The following is a 20,500-nucleotide window of genomic DNA, read 5'->3' on the forward strand; positions in this document are numbered from 1 at the left end:
TATGGAAGAATCAAGGACATCTAGCATGTTATTATAATTTATTATTTGGCAGAAGTATTACAAAATTCTAGTAAAGATTCCTCATTCTGAATTATGTTGATGAAATTCCAGAAAAGTCAAATTTCATATGATAATGTTTCGAGAAGGATTTTTCAGTCTGGATGCAGGTAGGGCCATAAATACTTTCCTAACAACTGCATTGCACTGGAAGTGCCTATGAGAATGCAGATAATGGTTAACAATTATCATTTAACAAAATACAAAAATGTTGTACAAAAAACAAAGTGTTGACCACTCCAGTAGCCTAGTGGTTAGAGCGTCTGCCTCGGATGCAGGAGGTCATGGGTTTGAACCCTGACTGAGACATACCAAAGACTTATAAAAATGGTACTAACAGCTGCCTCGCTAGGTGCTCAGCACTAAGAGGTTAGAGTTAGGACTGGTCAGCCTGGTGTCAGGATAATGTGACTTGGAGGGACATCATGCTACATGTCTGCAGCATGATGCCCCAGTGCTAGACATCACTATAAACTGCCACACTGCAGACATTGTAGCGATATGACTGCAAAATTGCTAACACAAAAATGTTGTATTTTTACTCTTCATTATTTACACTATGCTGATGTGAAGGAACCTAGCTTGTAGTAGCAGGGGAGGTTACCAACAAACAAGCCATTTTGGGAATAACCTCACTGTTTTGTTGTGATTTCACTCACCAATCAAAAGAAAGATGTTTTACTAGAGACTGGCCTGTGAAATTTGCTAGACAGTTTAGACTGTTACCAGCTAATAAAAGTACTTCATCACCAACACGATAGACTGGTACTTTGAAAATAGCTTCTTAATGTAAAATAAAGCATGTACATGTAAATAACAAGAAACCAGTCAATAAGACTCCAGGAAGACACAGTAGGATTGTAGAGGTTGGTAATTTTATAGAACATTTTATCGATTCTGGTCAGGCTGCCTATATTTTTTTAACTAAATGATCACTAGAATTTCTGATAAGCATAGTCAAAGGTTGGTTTCTTGGAATACGGAACTGAACTGATTTATAAAATGCAGCTAATCCCAAAAATCTCAACAAAAAAAATAAGATTTAAACATTGTCTGGAATCAGATAATAAATTAAGGTTCTAATCATAAATAACTGATTTGTTTTAAAAAAGTATCCCATGTATAAATATTTTCATGTTAAATTTGTGTTGCATAAACAATTATTCTGAATATCTATTGATAATACTAAATATAAATTTACATTTGGAAGAATGGAGACCTACCTCAAAGGCAAGGCAGACTGTTGATAACAAGAATAAATTGTTGCCTAATCTGTCGACGAGTTTGATCACGTAACCATGTAGTCTATGGATAATGGTGTGATCAGACTTATGGTCGATGTCATCAAGAAACTATTGTCTGATCATTGAGATCCATATGGTTCCAAATATGGTGGACAGGAGAAAACTGTATCTTGCCCAAGTACATAAAATTAAAACAATATTATACACTGATGAAGAAATTTGGAAGTTGACCATATTTTTATGGTGAACTTTACATGATGTTCACATTGAATTGGTTCCAGGTTTTTTTCTTCATGTTTTTTCTGCAAGTTTATGCATGAATATGTTGCTGAGGATCACTTATTCCCGATAATGTCAATCATAAACGTTATGGCAAAGCATGCACTTTATAAACTGAAAATGATGTCAGTAACATTGTGCTGCCTTTTTTTCTCAAGAAAGAAAGAAACAAAAAAATTTACTTGACTACATTATCATGATATGGTTAAAGAATAAAGGTTCTTCGATTGGCCAAACTTGCACACTTTAACTTCCTAGGACTATACTATGGTCAGTGATTGAATTAACATGCTGATGCTGTTTATGAGATATAACTGAAGAGAGTATTACTATGTGTGAACACCATTGGCATCCCACGTAAGTTCTTTATTGACAGTAAAAAATTTTGGAGACATAAGCTATGTATGCAGATTTTTCATTTGATAATAAAGCATAACATTTTAACACATGCTTATTGTTTTGCATAAAAAGTACTGTTAAAATTGTGTAATGCACTTCAGTTCACACATTGGGTTTGGAAATTAGTGTTAAGACTAGGTCTTGCATTATGTAACAGAAAGTCAAATCAACAACGTTTAGTAAATTCAACAAACAATTTTTGTTTCTCTACAATACAAAGTGAAAATTAAAGAGACACTTATATTATTGTGACTTAAATCCCAAATAGTCCTAAATGTTCTGTCAGCTGTCCAGAAATATAGAATGTTCCAAATTAATTCCAACAAATTGAATGTCCTGATATAACACACTTTTGCAGTCCAGAATATCTTCAAATGAGTTTACAATAATTTAAAGCTTTGTTTATAAATCCAAAAGTGAATGAGCACTTTAATAATTCCACTGAATATTCTGAATAAATGGTTCCTTTTGAATTATAGCTGAATACAACTGTAAACTTTAATCACATTGAATTCCCACAGATTGACTTAAAAGAGGAATGAATTATTTGTTTGTCAAATCATTATTTAAACACATTTTCATTTGACCTAGATGTGAATCGTTCTAAGGGAAAATTCCAGTCTGATTGTAAACAAGACTGGGCCTATGTTCTGAACTCAAATGCTATGTAATCATTCTATTTAAAACTTATAATCCCAGATAAAAGTAGCTACATAAACATTTTGTTTACATTATCTAAAGTACAATATACAATCATGGACAAAAGTTAAGCACTGTAGTGAGCATTAAATAAGGAGGATATCTTCAATCTACCTTTCGAATTAGCAGAAGAGTTGCACTTTAAGCTCACTTTTTCCACCACATTTGAATTTTTGTGAAAATTGCAAACCTGGCAATTGACAGGCTGACCACTGTTAATGTGAGGCCATACTACCTGTTGATTGTTTCTTTTCACAACTTTTTTAGTGTTGGCAGATTTATTTCCTAGAAAGTGTTGTCCAATGGGCATTTATATTTCTTTTGATTAAAAAAGTATTTAAATTTCTTGTCATCAAATATTTTAATATTTCTCCAGTGAAAAGCCTATACCTGTTATTTTCCAGCTTTACAAAATGTAGGCACATTTTTCTAAGAAAGCTTTGTCCAGTGATAAGCCCCCTTCCACCCATCTCACATGGCACCATATTTAAAAGGCAGGCAGGCCCTCTGGATTTATCACTGGAGAAATGCTTTAATTATAAAGTCATTACATATCATTAGGGTTTTTCTCAGTTCTTCAGCACATGAATTTCAGGGGTAACTGTACTTTATATTCAAAAGTAAAAAATTTGTCCTTGGAATTTCCAGATGGTTGAAAACTTAAAAATGATAAACTTGAATGATGGCATGGTATAGAGGTATGTCAGTTCAGCAAGAATCCAAGCAAAATTTCATATCAGATTATGAATACTTTATTGATCACCCATGATTCATTTAGTATTTAGAGGTCTTAGGGGCCATCCAATTAGTACGTACACAAAATCTGGCAAAGCTTGACCCCTTCTCCCTCACTGTACACATGCATACTTTTTTACAACCTGCATCTGTATGCTTGACGCACCCACCCATCCCCAAATTCTATAGAATGGCCTATATTTAATCCATGCAGAAACGATCAAGGATTAATAATATCAATGTTTAATAAAACAGATAGTCCACCAACGTTGAAAATCGGGCTGCATCAAAGAAATAAGCTGCGTAACTAAAAAGTCTGTCTAGTGTCCACTAAAATTCAAATGCCAACTGAACCCAGTCAAACAGGTTACGTATTAGACAAATTATTATCGAGGTTTCATCTCCCCCTCCCACCTTATCAGTAGACACCCCCATACGCAAGTGTATGCATTTGGGTTAAACCATCCTCCATGCATATGTACTTAATGGACAGCCCCTTATTATGTTGTATGGTACCCATATTTGTTGCTCTTATCCCATCAACTCCATGATACAGTGAGTTAATACAGATTACCGGTACTGTAATTTTGCATGTGAACTTTTCAGAAACATTGTTTTCCACCTACCTGAATGCTCACCAGTTCACGGAATTCCATTTGGATAGCATTTTTAAGTATGGTGAGGAGAACTCGCTGCCTCTTGAGGTAACTAATAATTGATTCTACAGCATGTTTTGTGTTGAGAGTAAGAAAATGTTAATCATCAAGTAGAATATACTATTAGTTCATGAAAATTTGTAAAATCTTCTGTGATTCAGAAATGTTGGGGAATGGGAAGAGGAAAAAAATCGTTTAATATTCAAAAAAAATTGGCATAAAAAGGGGAGGATATTATGTGCTGTTACCCATCACATCCATGTATGAGTTAATGATGTAATGGAAATCTTCCTACACCTTTTTTGATGGAATCTTTAAAAAATATGGGATATGTCTTGGGGTGATCTGTAGGCGTGCACAGTGGTTTTGAAATTTTGATTCTTTTTATGTGTATGTGGACACTGACATGATTTTATCATAGTATCAGTATAGGAATTTTATTATTTTTGATGGCAGATGTCTTTTGATTAGTCACTTGGGGTAAATGTGTAACATTTAAGAATCTATGATGTATTATTTAATTCCTTTGGGCATAGTGGGGAATGCTACCCCAGAATCAAATTTTGAAAAGTATCTATCTCTCCATAATTTATTGAGCATTACAAATTAAATATTGGTGTACACATTCAAGATTGATATAGGGATGGGAGATGGTGGTACAGTAAAAACTTCTGTGAGCGACCACATGTCATTTCCGACCACAATCGTAATGCATGGATCGATTTTATTATATAAATGCTGTTATGAGCGACCAGCAACAAACAACGATGTCTCAGCAAAATATGCATTTCGACATTGCTATAAATGACCGCATCGCAAAAAAAACAAGGATAAACTCCACCAACCTTTATTTATTCCCCATAAAAACGACCTATCATACCTTTCTAAAAAATATTAACAAATAAAAAAATTTGGCTGGTTACTGATGTCTGATTTTATTTTAGCTACACCTATAGTGTTTTATAGTTTCTGCCGTAAACCAGCTATAAAGTATATGTAGATTATTTCCTAGTCTGGTTCCCTGCTTCTAATGCTCCTTGCGTTGTTCTCTGCTATTCGTATATGGGGTGAGGAATGCAGGGAGCATAAAAAGCAGGGATCTAGACTAATTATTCCTGCACTTAGCCTGATTCCTGGCCTTATTGAAGGAGCTGGCATCCCTATCAATGACTGTATTGTGAGAACAGACACCACTGACCTATATGTAATCAATTGTTACAATGACCACTTGATTAGTAATGATTCTTCTGATCAAAAACAAACATAAAAGAAATTAAAAAGGATTGTTGCTACCGGTGATGGATGCTCCAGTCCGTAAACCAGGGTAATGTACATGTCATGAATTGCCATTGTAGTGCCAGAATTGATGTAGTGGTCGCGTATATTGTTTGTCTATAGAGTTAATCCATATTGCCAGGGGTGAATGAGGTCATTGTCTAAGAGAAAATCATTTGTGGGATTCGATTGATAGTGTTCAAGACTTGCGGTGTTTAATGTATTTCCCCTCGATGTTAAGTGATTACATCCCAATCACAATGTTGCCATCTATTCAAGTTGGTGTGACCCGGTTACACACTTTGCTTATAGAGTTAATCCCTGTATGTCATCTTTAAATGAAGCCGTTGACTTTTGTCTCTGAGTAAATGGTTCTGTTTCTGGATGAGATAATTGTTTCTTTTTATCTCATTAATTGTTAGATATGCAATGCACATGTATAGATTTTTCATATTTTCCCACAGCCCAGTCAAAACCGTCTTTACATTTGATATTACAATTGAGCACTAATAATTTTAACACCTAGAACCTTAATAATAATGGACAAACCTCCAACTAAAAAGAGACAAATTTTAAGGCTGGAGAAAATAATTATTGTAACTAAAATTAGTGAAAAAGAGCAGACCACTCGTAAAAAAACGGTTTAAATGTTGGTAAAACAGATTTAGGTTATAAAGGAAAACAAGTAATTCAGAAACGATTTCATATGCTAAAATATGTGATCTTCAAATGTAAATGTGGTTTCATATTTAATGATAGAAGTATATCTTTATTGCTATATAATTCTGTTTTTAGAAGAATGCATACAATATTTTACCAAGAACTATTAATAAAGAATAGAATATATGTACAGTGATTGTGGTTATATTTCTTGAAATTGTTCTGAAACTGGACCATGGAAACTGGTCTTTTTGTACAAATCTGCTATGAGAGACCACCTGTCTTGGGAGACCACTTTTTGTTGGCAGAAGGGGTGGTCTCTCATAACAGGTTTTACTGTATTGGGGAATGAGCTGAAGACTGGTGCATGATACTGAGATGGAGGTGGGAATATTTTTATTTGTTAGGGATCATCTATGCACTTGTTTTTAAATTACATGTATATGCATTTTACGTTTGTATGCATGTATCACCATTTCTTCAAAACTTGCTGTAGAGAACTCGTAAAGATCACACTTTTTGATGAAAAATGAATGTCATACATGTAGCTAACATTATTTACATGTTTCTTTTCAGATTTTCAAGTGTCCAAATTTATCATATTTGTCCCTGAAGTACAACTGCCTGTATGAGCTTCCAGCTGATATAGGCCGTCTCCAAAAACTGCGGTACTTGGCACTTACAAACAATAAACTTCATGTGCAATCGCTGCCTTACAGTTTGATATTTTGTCGATCTTTGGAAACACTTTTACTGGATAACAATCTTTTAGATGCACTTCCAGGTTTCCTTCTGCAAATTCCATCGCTAGAAACAGTGCATCGCCATGGTAACCATAATTATTTTAAATCCACTTTTATGTGGTACCATACAGACGTTCATTACAGAATCATTCCCATAATGGGAAACAAAGATTCTCAAAAGAGACAGCAACATACGTTACAATTTCTGGCAGCTCAGTGTGTTATAGGGTCCAAAAAAGATTTTTTCTCAGATCCAGGTGTGGCATCTGTTCTTAAGGACTTCATTTGCAGCATCTATGACAAATTTAGTATCTGTCACTGCTGTGAAAAGGCTGTATACATGGGTGATCCAGGTAATATTTTTTTAAATTGCTTTTTCTGCTTATTCAGGGGTCAGTAGCAATATATGTCACTTTACAGAAGAAAAATGTTGTGCCAATGGTTTAAAAAAAAGCACAAAGCCCAAGCTTATATGTGAGATTTTGAACTTAATTACATAATGTAGATGTGACACTGGAAAAAAAAAACATTATCCCTCATAATTGAAATGTTCCTAAAGTATTACAATTATAAAAGAATTAATTTTCCAAAAAGCATAGAGGGCTTTTAGGCTCATAAATAAAATACAGATCCAGAAGTAAAAGTAGAAAAAAAAATAATTTAAACAGCTTTAAGAAACTGACCAACTTTGACACAAAACTTCTGGCATAGAAGACTTTTAGCATTGGACAACTGATGTGCCATCAAATATGGAGGGATATAGAGGAATTGGAGAAAGCATGAAACTCTTGTTTTCATAACATATGTATGTAATCAGTGACATCAGAAGACATTTTGTATTTAGCTATGAGGCAAGGTCAGTCAGATGAGTCATCACATGGGTCTGTTATTATACAAATTTAGGCAGCTAGTCAAAATTTTACAGTTACTATTTTGTTCAGCTCCCTCACAAGTTGAGGTTTGTGTATTTTTATATACACAGCCACCTCTGCAAACAATGTTGGTTGAGTAGATATACTGGAGTCATTTTGCATGTCTGTTACACTTTTGTTTACCAGATATTTCCTGAGATCTTTTGGTATAATTTCATGAAACTTTGTATGTTTTTGAATGATGCATAGATAATGAATACTGTATCATGCATAGACATTACATACTGTATCATGCATAGACACTGAATACTCTATCATGCATAGACATAGAACACTGTATTATGCATAGACACTGATTACTTTATCAACGGCTTTGTCAGATTAGTACTTTTGAGTTACCTCCCCATATTTGAAAATTTTATTTACACATCATATCTTCATAACCATGTGAGGTATCAGGATAAAACATGGTAAACTCTTGCATCATGTCTTTATAATGTGCCTTATAAAAGAATGAGTTGCCTGCCTGCTCAGCAGTTTAAGAGCTATACTAATTTTAAAAAAACTGTTGGTGTCCATCCTTCTCTTCATCATACTTCTGACAGATAATGTCATCCAAGGTAAATGAGATATCTTTATGAAACTGGGTATGCGCTATTATCATTAAAAGAGTTTATATTGCATGTAAAAATGGGCTTTGTCAGATTATTACATTTTGAGTGGGGATATTTTTCATAAGCACTCACTTACTGACAGATCTGCTAAGATTAAGAGTATCTGCCATTGGTGACAGACTGTTAATGCAGTAAAATGTATATGAAACAAAATGCTTTCAGTTAAAGAGAATTTCATTTCGTCCCCTTGCCATTTTAAGAAATTTCCTGCTTGTGCAGAGGTATGCATGAGTAATGTGAAACTTCTACACTATTCAAAATAGAGACCTCAAACATTGGGGATGGGTGGCTGGCATTGGTGGTATGCAGATGTGCAGTGATTTAAAAATTTTGATATATTAGTGGGGTTGGGATGTTTTTCTTAAAGCTTAAATAACTTTTAAATTTAGTCAATTGTTTCTGAAGATGTTGGTATATGTGATAATTGACACAGGTTTTAACTTGTGTCAGATTGAGTTTTTATGAGACCCTCAGAGCCATTCCTCAGGGTATATAGATGTATTGAGATACCTAATCTGTAAACATTTTTGATCCCACACTTGTGCAGCTGATATCAGTCCTTGTGTCCTGTCTTAACTTTAAGGATTAAGCCAGTAGGTTAAGTTTTGGCTGTGCGGGTCAAAACAGATAAGTGTGTGGAGTGTGTTTTTAAAACACAGAATCCTACTTTTTATTTGTCTTTCCTGACAAAACATTTTTGTTTGCTGATTGAAAATATCTTGCCATAAAATGATTCGACAATGCTTCATCAATAATAATTAATCCAAGAAAAATTGTGGGTAGCAAGTTTATAGCTTTTATTATATGTGTGTTTAATAGCATATTTTGAGCATCCGACTTGTAGTCCAGTGGTTGTGGGTTCAGTGACAATCCAGAACTGATCATAATATATATAAAGAGAACATCCACAACTTTGTAAATCCAGCCCTTCCTAGTTAAGAAAATATGTTAAACATGTTTTTGTAATCAAGATGCAAAATAGTTGTCTGTTATCTGAGCTAAAGAGTTGTCTCCTCTTTGATGGAGGATTTCTGCCAAATCACATCATTTGTCTGTAACTGCTTCCACTCATGGTTTGCCTGCACAGTGTCTCAAGAGGCCTTATAAGTACCTTTTATTTGATGCCTTTTTTCTGGTTAGAATGAACCTTTGGAATTGTATCATCTCAAGGCAATATACTTCATCAGTATTGTTTTGTACTGAATTTTATATTATCCTAATCATGGATGAATATTTACTATTGCAGCTGTCACTGGAGATTGGCGCCCCACATTGAGAACAAATCACATAGTATTACACTGATCAGGTAGTATTTGACATGCACACCTGTCCAATGCATACCTCCTGAAAGGCAAACCTTACCTTGAATGCTTTCCTCGCCATTGTCCATAGACAAATAGAACACCGTGTTCCATATATTGACTTCCACATGGAGAGACAGAAAGGTTTAGCTCAGTTAAGAAACTTTTTGATGATATACCTCAGTAGAATGCAGTTTATATGAATATAATTGACTGGCCTAAGTGGTTAAAGCATCTGCATCAGATGATGGAGATAGCAGGTTTGAACCCCAGTCTAGTCATACCAGAGACTTATAAAAATGATACATGCAGCTGCTTCACTTGATGCTTAGCATTACAGAGTTAGTGTTAGGACTGTACGTCCTGGTGTCGGAATGATGTTACTTGGTTGGACATGTTGCCACATGTCTTTGGCATGATACCCCAGTACTAGACATAATTTTTACATTTATCAAGTTACACAAGGCATACAATGGTGTATAGGTATACTAGTGACTGAGAAGTCATTCATCAAGAAAAGGCAGTGAATTCTTCACCATAATGGGCCCCCTCACATGACAACATCAACATTATTTCCTTCTTTGCCACCACTATTATAGTAATGCCATTACTGAAAAGACTATTGGGCCAGAAATAACATTCTTTGGTGATTGATATGGACCAGCCCTGGACAGCCTTTCACTCTGCATATACCATAATATTGGTGAGCTATGCTATGATAGATGGTATCAGATCTAAGGCCAAGAATTTAGCCAGCCTCATGCCACTTCAGTCCCGGCACCATCAGTTAGAACTAAATTTGGTCATCACATCTTCCAGGATATCCAGTACTGGATCTGGGAAGGCAATGTGGACAAGTACCTGACTGTTTCATCATTATTCCTAGCTCCTTTGCAATCCAGTACAATTTATGGCAATGTCACTTCACAGACTTTTGACATTTTTCAAAAACCATGCCAGAAATTACTATTTTTCAATATTAATGAACTCCTGTCTTCATATATCATCTCTTTCTACTGTCTGGTTATCTCTTCCATTACAAGAGGCTTCATTGTTTCCCCACACCTTGACTTCAGCATGTACAATCACAGATTCATGCTTCGCTGCTTTGTACATTTACGTCCAGGGAAGTCTCAGCCTTTCACACATCCATTAAACAAGGCTTCTTGCTTTTGCCACTAGGCTTTTGACTTCCTTTTGGTCCATGAATGGCCACAAAAAGAATTGTTGCTGTTGTTCTAGGGTTTAACGCCATTTTTCTGCACAAGATAGGCTATGCATGGCGGAGGAAGAACCCTGGAAAACCCAGGGAAGAACCACTGACCCACAAGAAGCTACTGGCAGGCTTTCCCACATACCTATCCTAGCCGAGCCTTGGACTTGAACCCACACAGACAGAGGTGAGATGGCAGTGATCCGGAACGGTGAGCACTTTAGACCACTCTGCCACTCGGGGCCCCTACAAAAAGAATTCTTTTATCCAATGACATTTAAAGCAAGAAAGACCAGCCTCAGTCTCATCAAGTAAGTGACATGTGCTGTATCAAAAGGCAAATTCATGACCCCAGCATCAGCATGTCTTTCTTCTAACAGTAATGACTCCCATCTAATGAATTTCAACAAATATATTTACCAGTTTTTCACTACAAAATCCCAGCCTTTGGCAGAAATAATGTAGATAAGTGAATGTTGAGGTTGTATTCCAAATGCTCGGATGGTAAACCTATTGTCCTTATGCTCAGTCTGATCTCAATAGCTATGACTGGATCAAATGACGAAAGTTCTATATTACATGACGTCCCATCTGAGCAAATGGGAGAACCTCTGTTGACTTACAGTTGGCATCTCACTTCAGGATCTATTGTGAGAAACCACAGTTTGCACTGACACTAGCATTACTGGCTGGGTGCTCATCTGTGAGTGGTGTCTGGTCCCTTCATAAAGTGCTCCATACCCACTAGCCTCCTTGAGATGAAAGACATAGCAAATACCATTTGGTCAGGACATGAGATGTTTTCTGGAAATTACATTTTGATTCTTTGTGTCAATTCTGCTTTTGTCAGTTATCTCTGAAAGCAATGGAGGATAAATTTTCTTGATCCCTGACAGCTTGTTTGGGATTTTCTCATTGGTGTAATCACCATCAAATCCACATTAAAGTCCACTACATTGTGGCAGGCTTAATGTCTTAGTAGTCTCCCTTTCCAGAACAATTCAACTCATTTGCAGAGAATGGTCCAATCACTCCTTGGTCCAATCACTCATTTGAATCTGCACTTCTGGTGGTTATTCCCTTGTTCACGATTTTGCATTGAGGTTGAAGACCAAACTTCCAACCATCATCTCACCAGTCCCAGATCTGAAAACCTGGTCAGACCCCACCCATTCACTGAATTGGAACAGCCTAGATGCATATGTATTTCCCCCAGCTCATTTGATTCCCATGGATAATCAGAGAGTAAGATAATCTGAGAGCAGACTAACTGTGATTACTACCAGTAAATGGAAAATATCATTGTTCAGTGATCACCTGACTTGAGCACTTTTATTGCTAAAACAAGCTTAAGATGGCAGGATTTGCAGGTAGGTGTTCTCTTAAAGAATTATGATCAGGTAAAAATTATCAAAAAAGAAACAAATGTTAAAATAACCCTAAAAATATAATCTTGTATCACCCAGGGAAATTGAGTGACCAATGAAGTCAGTACAGTAAATGTCAAAGTTCTGGTTGGAATAGGATGAAGTCAGTACAGTAAATGTCAAAGTTCTGGTTGGAATAGGATGAAGTCAGTACAGTAAATGTCAAAGTTCTGGTTGGAATAGGATGAAGTCAGTACAGTAAATGTCAAAATTCTGGTTGGAATAGGATGAAGTCAGTACAGTAAATGTCAAAGTTCTGGTTGGAATAGGATTCTGGCAGGAATTTCAGCATGACTGTCGCAAACGATAAGTGGGTCATGATGTATTTTTGTCAGTACATCCGTCCGTGACTTACATATCTGCCAAGTCTCAAGACAGTTTTGGGTTTTTTGGTATGAAAAAGTGACCCAATCAAGGGATGCTGTACAATTAAGAATTGTCATAATGATTTACTTATGTGAACCAATGCAAAATGACTTGATATTCATATTTGAATTAAAATAAAATGTGTTTTTTTGTGTGGTCACATTTAACCCACTTCCAAGCAAAAATAGTAGACAGCATTATCGCATAACACATACACACACACACGACCACAATCATACAGATATGAAATTTAAAAAAAACCCACAGTATCCTTGTCATTACAATTCATTGGACAGTGGAAAGCAGTATTAATTTGTAACTGCTCTATGCTGCTTGCAGTAATTTCATCGGAGTTCATAGGTGGTACAAGTGTCAATACTGTTCATCTTTGTCTTAGTTTGGATTTCACTGTTGTTCAAACTTCAAAAGACCTTATTGAATTTTTCTCTGAATTCTTTGGAATATCACTATCCAGGACAATGTCCTTACACTTGTCTGAAAAATAATTTTCAACTGCAGATGTCAGACTGCACTGCTGTTGAGTAGTAGAAAAACACTTGGTATGCCGGTGTTTGTTTGAACATACAGCATGCTTGTGGCATTGATCTGTAGTTGTGTATTGTCCTGGTGCATGGTGGTGGTAACTTGGCAGATGGCATTTACTCCAAATGGCTAATGTTAGTATGGTGTTTGCAGTATTGTTATAAATCTGTAATCTTAACAGAGTAACAGAAAAGAGCAAGAACCAGCAAGTTTTGTAAAAATTCAGCAAATGATTTATTTCCCTGGAATACAGAGTGAAAATTTAAAAAGAACTAACAGTATTGTGAATTAAGTTCTGAATAGTCCTAAAAGTTCTATCCCAAGTCCAACTGTATAAAGTTCCAATTGAATTCAAGTAGTATTCCAAATAAGTTCGATATTGAATGTGTCAATGTACCTGTAGTCTTGAATACTATGTATTTTAGCTATGTATTATGTTATTTACAAAATAAATGTCCCTGATCATATGTGCAGTAAATTTTATTTTGGACAAGGTCAAGTACAAAATACAAGTGTATGTAACATATAATCATTAAGAAAAGCTAACAAATAATACAAATTAAAATATATAGCAGTATGTACAAAATATAAAATACCCCTCATGCTGTTGCACTTCACAAAGACCAAAAACATCAATCAGGAGATATTAAATATAGTTTTACTCTGGATTTTGCCTGAATGACAGATTGTCCATTTGACTTGACAATACCACTTCCACATTGCTCCTAACTTTATCATTCTGACTGCAAAAAAAATCATATTTTGCATGTTAGGTACATGGTAAAATCAGACATCAAAGAAATGATGCCGCTGATCACAAACTAGTCACTAATCTTTAATAAAGATGGCTTAAACCTTCTCATTTAATTCAAGAACTTGTTTCTTCAGCAGACATCAGATTTATCAAATTTCAAATGATTTGGGCTGTTCAACTTAACGTAAATTACTTTAGTGGGCTTTCCCACAGCAATGCTCAAAGGACTAGCAAACAGAATCGACCAAGCTACTGTCAGTCAGTTAAATAATCAATGGAAAGTCAGTTAAATGATCAGTGGAATGGTAGCTGTTTATCCCTGAGAGCCTTCACCTTTTAATCACCTCTATGACATTACACTAGATAAACTGTCCAGGGGCGATAATTTTCATTACTGTGAAGCCATGCAAATGGTGACAGGTTACAGACATATCATGGTATTTCTTTCAGTTTTTGATAAGATTTATTGGAAATCATTTCTCTATAGACATGATTGTGTTTGTGGATTTAGGGGTAAAAAATTATGATCTTGATACTCTAATATGGCATGCTGGATGGTCACTTTTCTACACAACTCAAAGTCAAGTATATAGAAAACTGTGGAAGCAGTTTTAAAACCTCTAAAGAATAAAAAAGGAAATGGAGATCTGCCAGTCCGTATACAGTTGTCATTTTTACTCCATTACTGTAGAAACATTTGATGGACTGATGTAAAATTTAGTAGATTCAGGTCTATACCATCAGTATATTGTTAGAATTTCATTTTTCATGTTGATGTTTTTTACTAGTCTGACTTTGTGCAAGTGGATGATTTTTTGTATGTTTACTCATTGTCTTCAGAGTGACCACATTTAGCTAATTCATTTTCGTTTTCTTTAGTATATTGGTCAAGTCCTAATATTTTAAAACATGGTCTGTGTTCATATTGAGTTTTGTGCCAAGATATATGCTTCAGTGGGAACATTAATTACCTTCATCAATTGTTAATTTGACTATCCATTTTGGTTTTTTGCAATATAAATACTCAGATGTCAGCTTTATTTTGCAGGAAAATACTAACTTGAAGTATTTCCACTTTTTCAGGCTTCAAAGTTATCACCTTTAAGAATCCATACCTTGGTAACACCTGTGTGCCCTTCCAACATTGGGCATGCACAAAGGAATGTGCATTATCAATTGAAGTACCAGCCCGATTAGAGCAGATTGCTGCAGCAACAGAACTTGACACAAAATATCGAATGTATATCCAGGAATGTGAGAATGCTTTCTTCAACAATGATCGCATAGATTCTGTCTGCTCTTGCCTAGGTTCTTCAGATTCGGACATGGAGTCGCAGTCAACAAAATCATCAGCATCTAGGTCTACGTGCAGTATTTCATAGGAGGAGAGATAAACAAATGTATATTCAAAATTATACAAATCATTTCTAAGCAGTTAGCATGGTATGAATAGAAGTACAGTATTTCTGTGATCCCCTTGTGTGGCAGTTGATATTTTCAGTACATTTGCTTTAAGATAGAAAGGAAAAATTGAGATTCTTTCTTAATAAATGTTGTATTCACCATATAATGCCTTCAGCTGTCTGTAGATAGGTATACTTCATGCATGTAGTGTAGTCTTCCTAGAATTATTTATTTATGAATTTATTCATGACTAAGCAAACTTTTGAATCACTTTTGCTGATACAAAGACATTTAATGACCCCATTCAATGAAAATCCAAAAGTATGTTTAAAGCAGTCAAGTTAGCACAATACAGATCTTCCATAATATGTTAATGCTATCTAAGTATGGCACGGCAAAATGTCCTTTATACATTGTTGAAATGAACATACAAGGCCAAAATTAAGTTTTGGTTGTTTACATTAGACTATAACTGCTCCGGTGGCCTAGTGGTTAAAGCATCCGCCTCAGATGCGGTAGGTCGTGGGTTCGATCGCCGGCCGAGTCATACCAAAGACTTACAAAAATGGTACTAACAGCTGCCTCGCTTGATGCTCAGTATTAAGAGGTTAGTGTTATGACTGGTCGGCCTGGTGTGAGGATAATGTGACTGGGTGGGACATCATGCTAAATGTCTGGCATGATGCCCAAGTGCTAGACATAACTTTAAACTGCCACACTGCAGACATCGTAGCAGTATGACTGAAAAATTGTTAAAGCTATGTTAAAAATCCAAATCACACACACACACACACACATATTAGACTATGGATAGTTGTCCTTTGACACAGGCTTCACTATACAAGTGCTTTTGGACATAGCAAACCATTGCACACCAGTTTAAGGATGATCACATGTAAAATGGTGGAGTATTTAACTTTTTAAAAAAATGTTTTTTTACCTAGCTAATAGATCAAGAAATCCAAAGTCACTCACAAATTTTTGAGTTGGTGTCATTTTTTGTGTTACTCTTAACTGAACATCTTTCTCCATATAAGAGTCATCCCCATATAAGGGACATCACATACTGAAATATGGGAAAAAGTACCGTCACTAATTTAAAATAACAGCTGAATGAGTATTTTAAAATTCTTCAAAATGCATGGATCGAAGATCATTGGCTCATCTAATCTGATACACAAAGACGATCATATGTTGGTGAATTAATTTCTTCATTTATGACACAAAAAAAACCACAATTTTTTCTTTGTGTGGTGATTTACAGCAGGTCATAATTCGTTAAAGGTTTCCCAAGGTTTTGTATAATTTTCACTGATTTGATAATTTTGATTTACAGAATTGTTATTGAAAGTTTTTAAATTGTGTAAGCATTTTTTCGTATCATTTTTTAATAAGTGACAGAATACATCATTTAACCTCCAATCCTACCCTGAGTTTATAGAGCTATGATGCAGCATATAAAAGTGATGTCATATTAATAGAATAATAGTGAATTGGTCACATCATTTTTAGAGCACATTGATTTTACAAAAGTGGGCTACCAGAATTTGCAGTAGCTCTTTAGTACACTTTGATATGCAGTTTTCACAAATATAACTATCAGCTGCCATTTTGAATGCTTTTGTAATTTACATACTTTCACTTGTATTAACTTCACTCAAATTTGCAATGAACAAATTTTTTGTTTGACCTAGTGTTTTAAAATGTCACAAGGAATCTCCTTTTTGTTAGCAGTTGTATTTTTCCTAATCTGTTTCATGATTTAGAATTCTTGAAGACTTTGATTCAAGTTGCTTGCTCTAATATCTGTCCAGAATTCTCTAATAATTTCCTTACATTTTTGAGATTGTAAAAGGCTACAATTTTCATAGATTTCAGTTGTATAAAATCCAGCAGGTGTTTATTTAGTTCTTGTTTGTGATATATAAGTTCTTAGTATTGAAAGTGTTGAATGTTCATTACCCACATCATCTAGGAGTGCTTGAATGGATTTTCTGGAGTTTTATTTTTTAAAAACATTAATTTTATAAATTGTTTGAAAGGTATGATTTTACTTTTGTTTTATATCATATTTTGTTTATGTGTCACAGTTTGAACCAAAGATTATTTGTACTTGCAACTTGTCTCACATCATCATACTGTTATGTTGGATTCTTGTGTATTGAATATATAGTTATATCTACAGAGTTGTACTGTTAGGAAATTATACAGGTACAGTTGAATTTTGTTAAAGATTTTGACCTATGTTAAAGCTTATGTATCCTCTTGTAAAGTCCTAAGAAACCATAAAGTCTGATTCCATGTTTCTTTGCAACTCCTGACATGAACAGTATGCTTTGCTTCCTCATGGATACCAAAATTAGCTACCAAGAGTTATTTACATTTACCTGGTTACCAGGTGTTAAAAAATATCTGGTATGATACTGTGGCTAATGCAAAAATTTGGATCCAGTGGCCTCTCAGGTCAATTTTAGTTTAAAGTAGCAGTGTAAATTGAGGTATATTATTAAAACTAGTAATAGTTATGTCACCACATTCAATTACTAAGGCTCAAATAATATTTTAAATGTTAGTACAAATTTTTTTGTGACATAAAGTAAATAAAATTGAGAAAACATAAAGACTGTTTAGAGCAACATGTGTTACGATAGTAGTAAGGACCGTGAATAATAATATACCTGCAGTTATGTTCGTCTAGTTGATTTTAGCACCATGCCAACCCTCCAAACCATCAGTATTTGGATCTTTCTATAAGGAGTTGGATCTGACCCTCATTCTATATATATATATATATATATATATATATATATATATATATATATATAGACACACACACACACACACACACACACTGCTTTCTGGCATTTCTGTACATGTAAGGTTTCCGTCAACAATATTGAAGCAAAATGCAGACCGAATTTGACAGATTGATGAAAATAAAATACTGCTGTGCTTACCATTTGAAAAGAGGCAGTTGTCACCAGAATATTCTGTTCAAAATAATATTAATTGTGGACACACGAGATATCACCCCCTTGTTTTCATGAGATGTGATATGTTGACCTATTCTGCGCACAGCTTTGAAAAGATGTAATGTTTATCCATCAGGCTAGAGAAATGAAATATATTAGTTTGGACTGTTTCTGTTTAGAAAATTCAGCGTAGCAATGCCAATAAATGGCAAGAGATATTAAGCAAACTAGACCGATTTTGGAAAGTTCAACATTGTATAAAACTGTTATGTTGAAGAGAAACAATAATAAATTGGATGTAACGTGTTTACAACGTCTTGTTTATGGGAAAAAAATTTACTAAAGAATTTAGAAACAGACTATACACCATGAAATTTCTTCACAATCCTGTTCTAGCAGCAAGTTGACATTTTGGGTAGTAGACAATTTAGTATGTGTGGGACAACTTCATGCAAAATTGGAAACTTAGATTAAAATGCAGTATTGTTTTTAAGGTAGACATTTCGATCTTTTAAATAATGTATTTATTTGTATGATTCTAAGAGATAAATATTAAATAGGGTTTTCTCGGTTGCAAGTTCAAGGTCATGGAGTGGGTCTTCATGTTGACATTTAGAAATCACATTTTCATATGCATTTAAAGTAGAAATGTAGAATGTCTTTATACACTTTGTGAATATCACTTCCTTAATTAAAGGACAATCATTCTTTCTTGATACAAAGTGGATATTTAGCCCAAAACAACACATTATTTAGTGTTTACAGGAATGTTGTATCATTGCGCAGAATTAACTGACATGGTGATATATATATATATATGTATGTATGTATATATATATATATATATATATATATATATATATGTGTGTGTGTGTGTGTGTGTGTGTGTGTGTGTGTGTATATAGATATAGATATACACACACAGATACATACATTATATATATATATATATATATATATATATATATATATATATATATATATATATATATATATATATATATATATATGTACACACACACACACACACATCAACACATCATTGTAATTAATTTATGTTGGTGTTAGCTGTAAAAAAAGAAGTGTGCTCCCTTCTAAGTAGATTGAGATGGAATAGTCCAAAACAGACTAAAACTGCTTTGCTAAACTGAAAAGTTGATATCTGTGCAAAGTAGCATATTAAAGTCAATTTATGTTGGCATGGCCATACAAACTTGACCACCTATATCCAACATTTTTAAATAGTAAGCATTAAGCATCATTCTGAAATTTGTCTTTTCTAAGTTCCAAGTGTTTTTTTTATGGTCTTTTAAAATAGATAATACAGCTAATATCATGAAAGCAAACTGAGATAATCAAAAATAAACATTAGTAAGCATAAAATATAGTCATGTGGGATTGAAATAGTATTGTAGACAACACTTTCACTATACATAAGAATTGATAGAGCTGTGCTGTTTAAGAAAGCCCTATTTTCTCCCATAATTAAATGCAGTTTGTTTTATTTACCATTACTATCATCAGCATATTTTACAATCTTATAAACTGTGTAGTAAAGGTTTTACATTAGAATTACCATTCCATTCTAATTTATTTCATCCATGACAGAACTTTTTCCATTGTAAGTATAAGTTGAAATGGTTTCCGGATATTGGTAAATTAATATTAATTTAACTACTTTGCATAGGTTTAAAGAGGAATATTTATGTCAATGATTATACTATGTTTATTTATGCAACAACAGTTCAAAAATTGTACAGAATGGGATACACTGATAAAAGTAAATTGAGTATTAAAAAAAGCCATTGAACTTGGGGAGAGATTGATCTGAGTCACAGACTAAGCTGTCAGAAGTTTATATATGCTTTATGCTCTGTAAGGATGAATATTAGTGAAGGTCAAAATACCATATATACTCACTTATAAAAAGAGTCCAGCTGCAAAGACCCAGCTCTGCCATTACACAGTGTGCCTGCATATATTGGTCTATATATTTTGTTTCATTATAATCTGCAAAACCATGAACCTGATTTGCCAGTGCGTTATACAGATCGGGGTCCTTGTTGTTTGCATGAACATGGCTTCTGAGCAACATTATGAGTGAGTGTGTACAGTATTTAACTTAAATAGCAAAGTGGATATGTTTGCATTATCAGGCAATGAAGCAATGTTAAACGATACAGAAAGGTATAGGTTGCTGTTGTATTTTGTAGCACAAGGTTCTGTG

The 20,500-nt window shown here is 34.4% G+C and overlaps 1 protein-coding gene across 1 annotated transcript in view; it reads left to right on the forward strand.

Annotated features, from left to right (window-relative positions):
* The window catches only part of LOC149771465 (uncharacterized), a 31,882-nt gene extending 12,798 nt beyond the window's left edge, over positions 1 to 19,084 (forward strand). Inside the window, exons 3-5 of the mRNA XM_089948408.1 lie at positions 4,020 to 4,117; positions 6,581 to 7,100; positions 14,981 to 19,084. Coding sequence (XP_089804534.1) covers positions 4,020 to 4,117; positions 6,581 to 7,100; positions 14,981 to 15,279 — 917 coding nt within the window. The 3' untranslated portion in view covers positions 15,280 to 19,084. The remainder of the gene's footprint in view (positions 1 to 4,019; positions 4,118 to 6,580; positions 7,101 to 14,980) is intronic.
* Positions 19,085 to 20,500: the final 1,416 nt, after the last annotated feature.

The sequence above is a fragment of the Sinohyriopsis cumingii genome, unplaced genomic scaffold (genome assembly GCF_028554795.1).
Source record: "Sinohyriopsis cumingii isolate HCF-2022 unplaced genomic scaffold, ASM2855479v2 utg001831l, whole genome shotgun sequence".
In the NCBI taxonomy this organism is placed as follows: Eukaryota; Metazoa; Mollusca; class Bivalvia; order Unionida; family Unionidae; genus Sinohyriopsis; species Sinohyriopsis cumingii.